We start from the raw sequence: 14,928 nt of genomic DNA on the forward strand, positions 1-14,928 counted from the left end.
GTTCACGTACACCCATTTAAGATGTTTATGAATAGGATATGGATAAATATTCTTTTCTAGGTGCAAGTTTATTGTATTCTTTGTGAAATGGTTATTAGTGTGTGATAAATCCAATTATTTTCAGATTATGAGCTTCTTATTTAATATGATTGGGCCCAGTTTTGGAGAACAATTACGGTAACTTAACATAAAAAGAAAAATTAATGACCCAAGGTACTCTACCAGGAAAATCATGTTTTCACTGTTTCAGAGAAAATCTGAAGCAACTCACCTGCTACAGAGAAACAGGCCACTGCCCCCTGTTTCTCTATAAGCCGAGTTAACTGGGGCATGATGGATCTTATACCTAACTCTATAGCCCTTGGGGCTCAAACTCGGGAGAATCAGTAGCAACTCATTCATCACAGCCTCAAAACAAGTAATTAAGGAAAATTCTGGGTATCTTATACCCTTTTTAATGACTAGAATTTCCTTGTAATTACACAGAAGATGTAAAACATGGAATTGACTTCTAGGCTTTATTTGTATATCATTAAGATGCCTTCTGGAATTAATAAACCTAAGCTAATGCAGGATTCTCAAAGGGTAGTCCCTGCATCATCTATTCCAGAATTGACTGGAATTCTGCATTATGAAGATTCCCAGATGCAAATAGGATTCCCTAAATCAGAAGTCCTAGCAATGGGACCCAATAATTTCTATATTAAAGAAAGAATTTGGGTGATACTTATGATCACTAAAGTGTATGAACTACTGCTAAATGATTTTTATTTAAAGGGAAGTTTGGATTAATCCCTTTGTTTTCCCTAGATGGTGAGATGCTGTATCTAAGATGGTATGTATATTTAATATGGTGCTAGAAAATGAGAAGAATAAAACAATAGATTTTATTAATTCACCCAAAAATTTAACAGATTTTTGAATACTTATTATGCAAATGATTACTTATTATTTTACATTTTGCCTCTCTATGTTCACTTTCTGCTCTTGTCCCTCTCACTATGGGTACTAGAAGGCTACTATCAATGGGTTGTGTTACCCAAGCTACTGTTTCCTCAAGTTTCAGAAAGGGTTCTCTCAATTGATGGTGCTGTCAGACTATTGGTGTGAAATCTGAAGTCACAAGTCTTTTGTGGCTCCTGCATTCCCAAACCATTTTCTCAATATTTTGCTTTAGTTTTCTTCCTCAGAGACTTCTATAATCTATCTTTTTTATCTACCTAAAATATGTGTCACTATTTCTTGAATTTTTTTATTTTTGTTATTTTTTGCATTTTTCCTTCTTAAAGAGTGATGTAAGCAAAAATGGCAAATTAGGGAACTTAGAAAGTCCATCCCTCTACACAAGCAAGGAGTAAACTAGTAAAAAACTGTCAAAATCAATTTTCTTTGGAACTCTAAAAACTAACAAAAAATTTGCAGCAAGGAGGGGAATGCTTTGTTAAGAAAAAAGAGCTGAATCTCAGCAAAAAATAGAGAGTTTTGTGTTTTTTAGTTGCCATGGTTCCATTTCTCATTCCATGGTTTGGTGGTAGCCTTGGAGCCAACAGCCCATGTTTTGGTATGGACAATGGTACCAGAAGGAGCAAAATGGACCTTAGTCTCAAAGAATAGTGGTTGTTTGTTTTGACTAGTCTGGTGGCTCACCGGAGGACTGGTTCAAAGGGTTTGCCTTTATGTTACCTATCTTGGGAATTTTGCAGTGTTGAGGTGGCTATCCAGGGAATGAACACATTTAAACAAAAATGCTGCCTGTGGAAATGGATTACAATGGGGACAAAAAATAAACCACAAAAAAGTTAGTAGACAGCTGGGTCGTGAGATGTTTTGAAAAGCTCAGACATGTTTCTAGGAATATAAAATGTCATGTGCATGCCCAAGACTGGGTGATGTTCAGGAAAGACCTGAGAGGGCCCTGATCTCTCTTCTCAGGCTGACGTTCAGGCTCAGTGTTAAAGGTGCACATCAACATACACAAAACTCATCTGGAAAGACTGAGACACTTCTTTTATTTTTCCAGGCATTTAAGGAAATATGCCTCCACTCATTAACTGACCACTAAGGTAATAGAAAAGAGTGACTTTTGAAATCAGGAATTAGTATTCAAAACCAAGTAGTACTGGGATATCAATAGACAAATAGATAAAAGAAATAAAGTTGAGAGTCCAGAAATAGCCCAGACTTTCTCATGACTTAAACAGGATGAAGAATGTGTAAAACATCATTTATCATGCCAGTTTATGAACTGAGTGATTTGAGTTTGTAGTCTGATAATTACTTACTGTATTGGTTTCCTAGAGCAGGCACAACACATTATCTACACACTTGGGGACAGTGACTTAAAAGAACAGAAATTTATTCTTTCATAGTTTTGGGGGACAAAATCTAAAATAAAGTTGCCAGCAGGGCTGCACTCTTTCCAAAAGCTCTAGTGGTGAAGACTTCTTTGCCTCTTCCACCCTCTGCTTGCTCCTGGTGTTCCTTCATTTGTGGCAGCCTAACACTCATCTCTGCTTCCATCTCCACATGGCCTTCTTCCCTGTGTGTCTGTGTGTCCTTTTCTCTCTATCATAATGGTCCACTATGATCTCATCTGAATCCTTACCTTAGTAACATCTGCAAAGGTCCCATTTTATAAAAAGTTCACAATCTGAACTTTTTTTTTCTGGTGGACAAGATATTTTGGGGGAACATTATTCAATCCACTACACTTGTATTACTTCACATATGGTTCAAAGTGATATTATTAAACATTGCAGTTAATAGAGAGTAAATAATCAGATACCTGGTCTGTTACAATAGATTTAAAAATCTGGCCAGATGAAATGAATAAAATAAATTGAAACATCACCTCTATTGGAAACATTGCATAATCCTAAGTATAATAAATGAGATTCCTTTGGAAATAAACAAAACTTCAACAAATTTTTATTGGTTGATTCATTAACTTCCTGATTGTCTCCTTTACATCTTTGTTCCTGAGGCTATAGATTAAAGGGTTCAGCATGGGAATCACCACTGAATAAAACACAGAGCCTACTTTGACAATGAGCCCTGAGTTTTTGGAATTGGGTAGACAATAGAGGAGTAAGACAGTCCCATGGAAAATGGTGATGGCCGTCAGGTGGGAGGCACAGGTGGAGAAAGCTTTTTGGCGTCCACCTGACAAAGGCATTCTTATGACAGTAACAAAAATGAAAATATAAGAAGTGAGGATGATCCCAAGACTACTCACTTCATCGAATATGGCAAGGACAAAACAAAGCATTTGACTGATGTAAGGTTCAGAGCAGGAGGCTGAGACAATGACAGAGTACTCACAGAAAAAATTGTTTATGGTATTAGACCCACAGAAAGATAATTCTAGGAGAAAATAGGTCAGTATCAGGGAAAAGAGTATACCCCATGTGTAGGGTCCAGCCACTAAGGATGCACAGAGCTTTGGGGACATGATTACTGTGTAGAGCAGAGGGTTACAAACAGCCACAAATCGGTCATAGGCCATCACTGCCAGCATGAATGTTTCTGTCATTGCAAATATGCAAGCCAAGAAGAGCTGCATGAAGCATGCAGTGAAGGAGATGGTTCTGTCTTCCACAACCAAGTTCTCCAGGAGTTTAGGTGTAACTATAGTGGAAAAACAGAAATCCACAAAGGACAAATGGCTGAGAAAAAAGTACATGGGTGTGTGGAGTTTGGGATTGATCTTGATAATCATGATCATGCCCAAATTCCCCACCACAGTCACTGTGTAGATGGTCAGAAATACCAGGAAGAGGGGCCCCTGGAGCTTGGGGTACTCTGAGAAGCCTGAGAGGATGAATGTGGCTCCACCACTCTGGTTTCCTTCAGCTAACATCATGATTGTTCTTGGAGAATTTCTGATATGATGATAACAAAAAATAATAAAAATATTAGTGATGCTCACACACTTATATAAAATATTTTCCATGTGTCAAACCTTGTGCTCAAACATTAAAGTATATTAATTAATTTAGATCTCTGAAAAACATTGTGAACTATAAAACAAGAAGCACAGCTTTCACATAAGGAAACTGAGACATCTGTAAGTTAAGGAACTTGTCTGTGGCTGCATAGTTGGTTAGAGTTGTGCTGGATTTTGAACCCAAGAAGGTTATCGTAAGAGGCAGAACTTGAATTATGAAGTTTCCTCAAGGAAAGTAGTTTTCTACAGTGTTGTGGAAAATATATGCTTTTCACAGTCCCATCATTCTGAAGGTTCATGCTTTTTAAGAGTATTAATAATAACAGTGAATGTAAATTTAGTGCTAAAAAGCATCACTGAAAAATCCTATAAATCTTTAAAGGAGATAAAACTGATAGAGTTATGATGCCCAGAGAGGATCACTGGAGTTATCCTGGCCCTGGGAAGGTAGTCTTTTTGAGTCTCCACAGGAATTTCTGAGTTTTGTAAACAAGTGGATATTGAAGGAAATACAGCCATCTATATCTTCAAGTTTTCATTTAATTCTCTCCTTATGCTTTAGGAAAATATTGAAGCAACCTGGTAATGTGATGAAGTAGCATTTCCTGATATATTGTTTCTTTATTCCTATGATTCATTCCCACATAATTTAGTGCCTTCTTAGAGTCACCCAAAGCTCTCAACATACTAACTGAGAACACTTGATCATTAACTTTTCTAAAAATGCAATTTTATTGAGATATATTCACAAACCATACAATCCATCCTATTATTGACCCCTTGAATTTGTGTTGTACGTTTGTTAATGTTGATGAAAGAATATTAAAATATTACTGTTGAGAGTCCACAGTTTGTGATTTCCCCATATACTTCTCTATTATTAACTGCTTAATTTGTGCAGAATTTTTAACTAGGTTAAATTAAATGTTTGGATTATTATCTTTTAAATGTGTATTATTTTTTTTATGTGACAACCTTAGCAGCCATATTATAGTATTAAATGACTGTACTATTGTATGATAACACAATCTCTGAACCAGAAATGAGTTTTGCCAATGCATTCCTTATTTCCCAGAGCAAGATTGCCAGATTATAAATTGACACTGGAACATTGCCTCATTGGGTATTGTAGGGGGATACTGATTAAATCTATATAGATAATTATCTTGTTATGGCTCATTGAATCTTTGTTATATTTGTTTATGTTATTTTGAGAAAGCAAAATGATCATGTATTTGCAAGGAGTTTATAACCATAAAAGTATCTGTCCAATTATGATTACAAAATATGTTGAGGCCTTAAAAAGTATGTTGCTGAAAATTTCAAGTTAATAAAATCTCTTAGTGTAAATCTCATAAATGAAGACACCATCTAAGTTTTCCTGACCAGCTCAAGGTATAAAGGAAGTATTATTTTTTTTTTCATAGCTAAGTACCACCTCTGATTTTCATAAAAGTAAATTTCCTGCATGAGGGAAAAATAATGGTTAGGATAGTAACAAAGAGCTCATGAAAGACCAATGCAATGAAGATAGCATGGATTTTTGGAAACAAATACTTTTAATTTCAATATCAAATTTTCCCATTTGTTGGATTATCTTTAGTGAATTATTCAAATTTTCTGAATCTTGACTTCATTATACATAGAATGAGAAAAATAAAGATCAATAATACACAGCTAATAGGTGTACAATTATCAAATAAGAAAACATAGTTGAAATGCTTAATTCTGGATTGGACAGCTATGGAGTACGGGGAACATATGTTCACCCTTTTCATTTTTAATGCTATGACTAATCAGTATGATTTTTAAACACTTATACGAATATAAAACCTCTAAGACTCTGAGCAAGGACAAATCTGGCCAAAAAAAGGGCATGTAGGAACAGTGTCAGACAAATAGGAGGCTCAGCCTTCTTTCCTGAATCTCCTTTGGACTCTCCTGGTTTTAATTAACCCACTTTGTTAATTTTCATTAACCCACTTGGTTTTAATTAAACCACTGCCCTTTAGTTTTTTTTTCAGGTTCTCCCCTTTCCTTTCTCATCACTATCTGGATCACTATAGTTCTCCCTTTCTCCTCTCAGATTGGTAGTTATGGGAGAGACATCAAACTGCAACCACTACTCAGAAAACCTTCCTGAAATATTTCTGCTCTACATTTTGAGGTCATTGATTTCTTCATCTCTCAGTTATTACAGTTGTCATGACAGCCATAGTTCCAAAGACTTCAATTGTGCCTTATAACCTAATCTATCAAATCTAATTGTCTCTTCTTGGTTTTACCTTAAGCTTTAACTTAGTTATTTCCCACTATTCAGCCTTCTTTAATTATGACAATATTCTTAGTCTATCAAGAACAACAAATGCTCTTTTATTCCTTGGTTTATTTGATTTTTAATTTTGTTTACCTGATATCTCCTATTTTAGAAGACTACTGATTAGAGCACTTCAAATAGTTAAAGCATTAGACAAAAGTCAATATTACAAAAAGCTTTCCCTTTTTACTTAAGGAAGAGTTTCCACATTCTTGTCATCCCTGCAGACAGAAAATCCAAATTTTATATGCTGTGTTTACTGTTACTTTATGCATATTATTCTCATCTTCTCTTGACAAGATTTTGAGACATTGAGGCTATTCTCACATTTTATTATTTTATTTTTAAAATATGTAGAATGACTGTACTATGCTAGGCACATGGCAGATATTCTTATAGCAGAAATCAGAATGATACCCAGGGAAGGAGGGAGGGAGTAGATATTAACAAGGTGAACCCTTGGTAAATGGACATATGGACATAATAGATGTTATGGCATTTGGACTACACAATGTGTTCCCTGCTTTAGAGGTTCCAGGACCCCAATCTCTCCCAGACAAGTCAAAGTTACCACAAGTCACCTCACCTGAAGCCAACTCATCTGAAAACCCGCAACTGTTGTTAAAAGTCTCCAGGAAATTTCCCACTCAGGATTCAAACACTTTTTATAACATCAAGATGCTTGTATACCCAGGAGTCCACAGTGCATTTAAATTAATATTCCAGCAGTGATATTTTTCTTTCCTAATACCAAGAAAATCTCAGAAAAAGGAGAGGGGGGGGGAGAGAGAAAGAGAGAGAGAGAGAGAGAGAGAGAGAAAGAGAGAGAGAGAGAGAGAGAGAGAGAGAGAGAGAGGATTGGAAGTTGACTCCTAGGAACAAAATCTAGGGTTTATGTATGCCTCCATGACCTCAGGGATTTAAGCCCTAGAGAATCTTAACTGAACAATTTTTCTTTAATCACAAACCCAGAAATTAGATGAAATGTTCTCCCATGTGGCATTTTGAAAGAATGTAATTTCTTCTAAATCACTGGAAAGAATGCCTCATCAAGACTGCTTAAAATATTTCTTTAAAAATTTTTAATTGTTGACAATATACAAATGGACTTGCAAACTATGACAACTACAGTCAAAAACAAATGAAAAGAAAAATTAGCTAAAATGTAACTAACCAGGGATAATTTAGGTTAGCAATTGCTGTATTGTTGTGTTTTTCTTTTCTATGTATGTATTTGCCTGTGTGTATGTGTTTAGCTATACAGACTATAAATATACACAATGTGCATTTTGTTTTTTTGTTATTTTTTTTTCATTTGAACTAAAATAATAATCATTGCTCTTAGGAAACATTGATTCCCTTAATGAAAAATAATTTGTGTTTTCTTTTAATATGGGCACACCAGTGTTCCATGTTTATATTAATATAATAGAATCATAAAATCTCTTGGCATCCATTTTTGGAAGGTCACAAATGCAGTTTTTATTTTTTTATCAGATTTTTTGTGTAGAATATAACATATATACATAAAAGTGATAACTTTCGAAGTGCAATTTAACAAGTAGTTAGAGAGCAAATTTCAAAGAATGTTATGGGTTATAGTTCCACAGACTCATTTATTTCCTTATTGTGAAATATAATATATACGCAAAAAAGTAATATTGTAATTTGAAAGTTATCACCTTTTTGTATATGAATGTTATATTTCATAGTAAGGAAATAACTTAAACTATGGTTCTGTAACTCATAACAAATGCATTTTTGAAACATGTTTAACTCTGTAAAACAATTGTGTGTGGACCATTCCATTTGTTCCACTGCACTCAGATACCACCCAATTAGATCCACTTATGCTTTCTCTGGGCTTCTGACAATCTGACTAAGCTTTGCCAGACTCCCTACCTGTACCACACCAGGAGAAGTCTATCAAAGGTCATAATTTTCTTTCATAGACAGCACATCCTTGTTCCAGAATCCCAGGGACCTGGGATTTCCCTGAGCTCCACACTGAGCATCCATCAGGAACATTTTATTTCCAATTGAAAGTGGGACAGGCAGGCATGTTTTGAAAGCTCATGACTGCTCACCCTATTTTATCAATGAGTTTCCCTTCAACTTTTGAAAAAATGGCACACTTTTATTAGGCCATCCCCTAGCAGTGAGAGGGTTGTTACTACCACTGTGATAACTTGACACTTACATTAGGTCAATGACAAAAAGATACACAGAAAAACAAGCTTGGTATTTAACTGTAAAAATTTAAAATGAATTTATGAAAAGCCATGGTTTAGGATGAGGCTTGTATGCAAATTGAAACTAAAACTAGGAAGTTTAAAATCAACAAGCATCCTTCTTAATTTTCTGTCTTTTATCAACTGTTCCTTAAGAGTGCCACTGCTTCCAGTTTTTGTACTACAAAATTTCATTCTCACAAACATTTCATGTTGCAGTAGTGAAGACCAAAATGTATTCAAACATAAAAACTGATGTTTCATTTCCTGATTAATCTCTATGAGCTAGAGCTCCATGTTTTCTACCTGAACAGAAAAATACCTAAAGAGCAATGAACTGACCTGAAACCAGATGTTCTTGATTAATTAACTTATTGAGAGTTTCTTTTTATGATAAATGAACTACAGTGATTTTTTTGTCTCAGAAATCAAACATTTTCTAAGATCGCAACAGTCTTGATGTTTATAATAGAAATAATAGTATATTTCAACAAATGAATCAACAAAATGGCATTTTCTTCCTGGACATGAGAAATTTCAGGAAGTATAAAAAAAAATGTAAAGCTGAAGAATTACAACTTGAATATTGCTCCATGGGACACAAGCCAAGCCATTAGTTGTTTAAACATTCTCTGGTGTCATTGCAGTAGATGTATTTTCTTCTAATTCATTAGGAATCAGTACATCACCAAATGTATTCCATTAGCTTCTTTTAGAACTTGAATTAATACATATTCACTTAAGAAAATATGTACTACAAAGTTTGAGAAGAAGAAAAATTAAATAACAATTCAGAAATTGTTATTATTAACTCAGTTACATTTCAAATTCCTCATTCAAATTCATACTGAAGAAACCTGGCAAACACTACCTTAGCCCAGTGATGTAGGTGACATCACCAGTGATGTCATGTATTCTTTACATGCTGGGATGATGTGAGGAGAACGGCACTTCACCTCTGTGATATTATTCCCCAAAACTCATAACTTCATTTTAATCTCAGAAAATCATCAAAAAAGTTCAGATTTGGGAACATTTTACAGGTTATCTACCAGGTACTCCTTAAGATGATCAAGATCATGAGAAACCTGAAAAGAGTGAGAAACTGTCACAGACCAGAGGAGACTGGGAGAAATGGCAAGTAAATGCAATGTGGTACACTGGATTGTGTCCTGGCACAGAAAGGACATTAATGGAAAAATTGGTGGAATCCTAATAAAGTCTGGAGTTTGGTAATAGTAATGTACCACTGTTTCTTTATTAGTTTTGACAAATGTACAATGATGATGCAAGATGTTAATTATGTGGCTAACTGAATGAAGGGTGGATGGGAAATCACTGCATTATGTTTGCAACTTGTTTGTATATCTGAAATTATACCCAATTAAAATATTTATTCTAAAACTGTCAACTTTCATCCTAAAAGGCTCATTTAATCCAGTCGCCTCCACCACCACAACCACCATTGCCTTATGCCAAGACACCATCATCTCTGACCGGAAAGGTGTAAAGTATAAGTAATTTCTCAAAATCTTCTTTTGCCCTCAGTTTACTGTACATTTGCCAGATTGCTTTTTTAGTGTCCATGATTGTGTGTGTCTTTGGGGGGGTCAGTTAACATTTCTGAGGTCTTAATTGCTAATTAAATAATAATTCATGTAATCTGCATGAAAACCCCCACAAAATTTCCTAAGAATTCACCCATTTCACAAAGGAAGTAAGCAAGGCATAGAGAGTCTATTTTCTCAGGTTACAAAGGTAGTATCTGGAGTTGCTGTGATTCCAACATCAATCTCCCCATGCAAACAGATACTGAAGAAATATAGCAACCAAAGGACATAATTCAATTATAATAATTATCATAAGGGTATGTTTCAATATGATTGCTTTCCTTCTGTATCTCTTTACTGCACTCTCTACTCCCCTCTCTATTGTATTCCATGTCTGCATTGTTAGTGTCCAGCTCAGTTCAAATTATGCACTAAAAAAACATTTCAGGAATGACTAGATGAAAGTCAATATCTTACTTAACTTTCAAATCATAATTGTAGTGTACAAAGCAATTTTGTACACATTAGCTTACTTGTCTTTTAAAATAAAAAGGACATTAGCATGAGATTCTATGTGCTTTGACATAGAATATGATTTCCAAAAGAGAATACCAATCTGGCTATTAGCACTGTGGGGTTAATTGTGGGTACTACAAGACTGCATTGCTAATTAGAGTCAGAAGTTGGAACATTCTGCATACCTTTAACTCTGTGTTGTATTTACACTCTTTGTAACTCTCCATGCAATAAAGCCCAATGAAAAATTTCTGCAAGTATAGGTTAATTATCAGTGAGAATGATTGGCTATAACCAAAACTTGAAAAGAGATTGAATGCTTATAATTTCATGAATGTCAACTAAGAGTGTAAAACATTAAAATTTCTAGAAGTCATTAAAATAGTTATTAAAGCAAAAGTGATATTCCCCATTATGGTATGTTTTCTTTTATAACTATGGAATTGAAACATGGAGTTGGATCTTTATGATTGCATTAGTGTAACAGGGCTTTTGTAACAAATCCCACAGACTGGTTGGCTTAAACATGAGGAATTTATTTTCTCACACTTTTGGAAGACTGAAGTCCAAAATCAAGACCTCAGCAGCATCATGCTTTCTCTGAGGTCTGCAGCATTCTGGAGGTGGCTTCCTGGCACTTCACAGCTCAGTCTCTGCCTCTGTCGCATTGCCAGATGTCTCCTTCTGTCTCCTCCTGCATCCCCCTCCTGTTTCCAAATTTCCTCTGCTTATAGGGACTTCAGTCATATTGGACTAAGGCCCACCTAGTCAGTTTGGCCTCACCTTAACTAAATATCTTCAAAGACCCTATTTACAATAGGTTTACATCCAAAGGACCATGGGTTAGGATTTTAATATGTCTTTGTGGGGGATGTGTTTCAACCTATAAGAATAGTAATTCAGTTCATCTTCTACAAGTCTAATATAATTTGGCTCTTGATATAGTGTATTTTGCATTTTATTGTGCATCTATTTTTAAAGCATATATATTCATACATGGGCACATAATAACATAAATCATATATACATTTATTATATATGGGCATGTAATATAATGTATGTAATATGTAATCTATACACAAAACACTTAAATATCTAAATAGATGAAATATAAATATATTATTATACACACACATGCGCATTTAGAAGCCTTCAGTCTTTTGCTGTTACAAATAATACTTCAAAATATTCAAATGCACATTCCTTCTCATCTGTTCATCAAAATATCTGTAAAATGAATTCTCAGAAGCAGAATTGCCGGTCATAAAATATATTTTATTTAGATGTCTGCTATCAGATTACTCTTTGTGGTAATAATGACAACATTCACTCTCACCTGCAATATATGAGATTGGTTGATTCCCTATTCCTTGCTGTATTGGACAAATTTGCACTCTACAGATCCCGCTTTGAGGAAGGACATGTCCCATAATGTCAACTCTCTTATGGGCAACTCTAGCTATGGAAAACCACCACAGATGATGGATCAGGATAGGGTATAAAGGCCTGGTCACAGGGGGACAACTTTGAAGTTCATATGAGGGTTCAGTGGGTGCATTACAGTTTGAATTATCACTTTGTCCTAAATTGCATCCTTTTCTTTCCTCCCACAGCTATAGATCCCTAAAATACACTCTGCATTCCAAACTCTGTCTCAACATCTGCACACTGGCCAAATCTACATTTTTTCCCAAATTTTTTCAGAAAACTTCTTTATTGAAGTATAACTTAAATACAAATACAGTAAAGTGCATAATTACTATGAGTACAACTCAAATTAACAAACTAGTATATTTATCAAGAAGCTGAAGGCACAGATGATTAATGACATATTGTCAGAAGCCTCCTTTATGTCCATCATATTCAGCACTCCTAAAAAGTCACAGCTATTCTGACTTAAATTACTATACACTAATTTTGCCCGTTTTTGAACTTTATATTAATGCAATCATATGATTTATGCATTTGATTGTTTACCTGTTTTTGCTTAACACTATGGCTGCTGAATTCTCTAATGTTCTGAGTATCAGAATTTCATTCTTTTTCACTTCTATACAGTGTTCAATTGAATAAATACAACCAAAATGTATTGAACTGTTCTTTGATAGACATGCGTTGTTTTTAGTTTTTGGCAATTAAAAATTGTTTTCTCATGAACATACATGTCCCTAGCTTTGGTTTCAAATATGTTTGTGTTTCTACTGGGTATATGCTAAGGAATGGAATGATGGGTTCATACTGCCAAATAGTTTTCCAAAATATTTGATCAACAATACAGTCCTACCCAGCAGTTTATGAAAGCATTTTTTTAAGCCACATTCTTGCCAACTCTTAATTTTATAGATTTAGTTTTGGTGCTTATGTTTATTTGATTGCTCAAATCTCTTGGGTTGTTTATATCTTTTCAGTTAGTAGGAGCTCTTTCTATGTAATAGTAATTACATTTATCTCTCATATCTGTTAAAACATTATTGTCCAGTTTTTCCTAGGTTGTTTTCCCAGGAGAAGACTCCAAGACAAGGATTTGAATGCAAGTAGTTTACTTGGAAGATAATCCTAGGAAGCACTAGTAGGTAAGTATTAAAATGAGACAAGGAAGGGAAGACAGACAGTAGAGGATGCAACAATGAACAGATTATTTTTGCAGACAACTGGGATTCAGTATTACTGGGGACTTCTGGAAGACTATGTAGAACTTAACTCAGGCCTGTCCCACCCAAGGGGGAAAGGAAGCTGGAGTATTCATCCACTAATTACCTATCATTGATTGAGACCAATAACTGGAGGTGTCAATTACCCAGCACTTTTGGGCTGCCCTATGCATGGACTGACCATGCTCCTATGCTCAGGAAAATGTCACCAGGCAGAGACAGATGGGTATTTGCAGTAAGAACCAGCCAGAGAAAAGAAAATACATAAATAAAATAAGAAAACAGAAGAGATTAATTAAAAAATAGCAAACGTAAAACAGATCAGTAATCCAAAAATCAATTCTTTGAGAAAACTGACAAATATGAACAAATTCTCATAAGTCTAATCAAGGAAAAAAGAGAGAGAAGGCAAAAATAATTAATATTTCCCAGAAACAATATCATCGCTGTAGATACTTCCAGCTTTAGAGAGTATTATGAACAATGTTGTGTCATTAACTTTAAAAACAACTATAATGGGTAACTTCCAATGGAAATAAAAATAACACTGATTGAAGGAGAAATTGAGATCATAATTTTCCTTCCACTGTTAAAGAAAGTGAATCCATAAGTGAAAACTTTCTTATGCAATTCAAAACTCATCTATTCACCAATAAACTTTAATCTTCAGGAACCTTTTGACTGAATTAAATAAGATACACTTCCCAACTCATTTTACGAGAACAGCATAATTTTGATACCCAAAACTAACAAGGGCAGTACAAACAAGAAAAAATTATAGAACAATTTCATCTATGAGCATAGATTTTAAAATTCTAAATTAAATATTGACACATTGAACTAACCAAAAAATAAAATAAAATATTTTAACACATCCAGGTTAGTTTTCTCAGAAAATACATTTTAATAGTAGAAAATTCAAAAAATGTAACTTGCATATAAAAATATTAAAGGTGCTATATCACATTGTCATCTTATAAAATAAAGGAAAAAATACCTTGAATAAATTCATCATCCACTCATCAAAAATCAAAACAAAAACAACAGCAGAGAACTCCACTAATCTGAAAACAAGAAACCTGCAGTAATCAATATTTAAAATATGAAATATGAGTGTTTTCCCTTTAAGAACAGGAAGACAGTTATCCCTACTTATAAGACTTTTTTTCAATATATTACTGGAGTTTCTATAGGCAAGCAAAACAATAAAAAGTTATAAAGTTGTAAAAACAAAATAAGAATATATATCAACAGATTACATGATATACATGTGGAAGATCCAAAATAATCCACAAATAAATTATAAAATCAATGAGATATGCTGGTACAGTGGCCAGAGCAAAGTCAATATAAAAATAAATTGTGATGTAAAAACTACACACATTTTTCAAATACCATGAAAAATATCAGGTGCCTGGGAATTACTTTAACAAAAAATGTGCAAGAGATCCTTGGGAAAATTATGGAAAATAACTATGATAAAACTTCTATTACAGAAATTAAAGTAAATTTAAATAAACAGAAACATATAACATGTTCATCTTTTGAAAGCCTGGGTGATGAAAACTTACCATTTATCTCCAAATGGTTCTACAGTTCTACTATATTTCTACCCTGAAGCCAGACAAAGATGATTCTAAAATTTGTTTGGAAAAACAAAAGTCCAAAAATATCCCATATATCCTGTGAGAAAAGAACAAGTTTGTAGGATTGCTCT

The 14,928-nt window shown here is 34.2% G+C and overlaps 1 protein-coding gene across 1 annotated transcript; it reads right to left on the reverse strand.

Annotated features, from left to right (window-relative positions):
- Positions 1-2,917: 2,917 nt before the first annotated feature.
- Positions 2,918-3,862, reverse strand: LOC119520696 (olfactory receptor 5D13-like). Its single transcript, XM_037818683.1, has one exon. It carries the CDS (start codon positions 3,860-3,862, stop codon positions 2,918-2,920), a length of 945 nt encoding a protein of 314 aa, XP_037674611.1.
- Positions 3,863-14,928: the final 11,066 nt, after the last annotated feature.

This window comes from Choloepus didactylus, chromosome 26 (assembly GCF_015220235.1).
Source record: "Choloepus didactylus isolate mChoDid1 chromosome 26, mChoDid1.pri, whole genome shotgun sequence".
Taxonomy (NCBI): domain Eukaryota; kingdom Metazoa; phylum Chordata; class Mammalia; order Pilosa; family Megalonychidae; genus Choloepus; species Choloepus didactylus.

Bases quoted from the DNA above. Each gene is read 5' to 3' on its own strand.
- LOC119520696 (XM_037818683.1), bottom strand. From the start codon at position 3,862: ATGATGTTAGCTGAAGGAAACCAGAGTGGTGGAGCCACATTCATCCTC.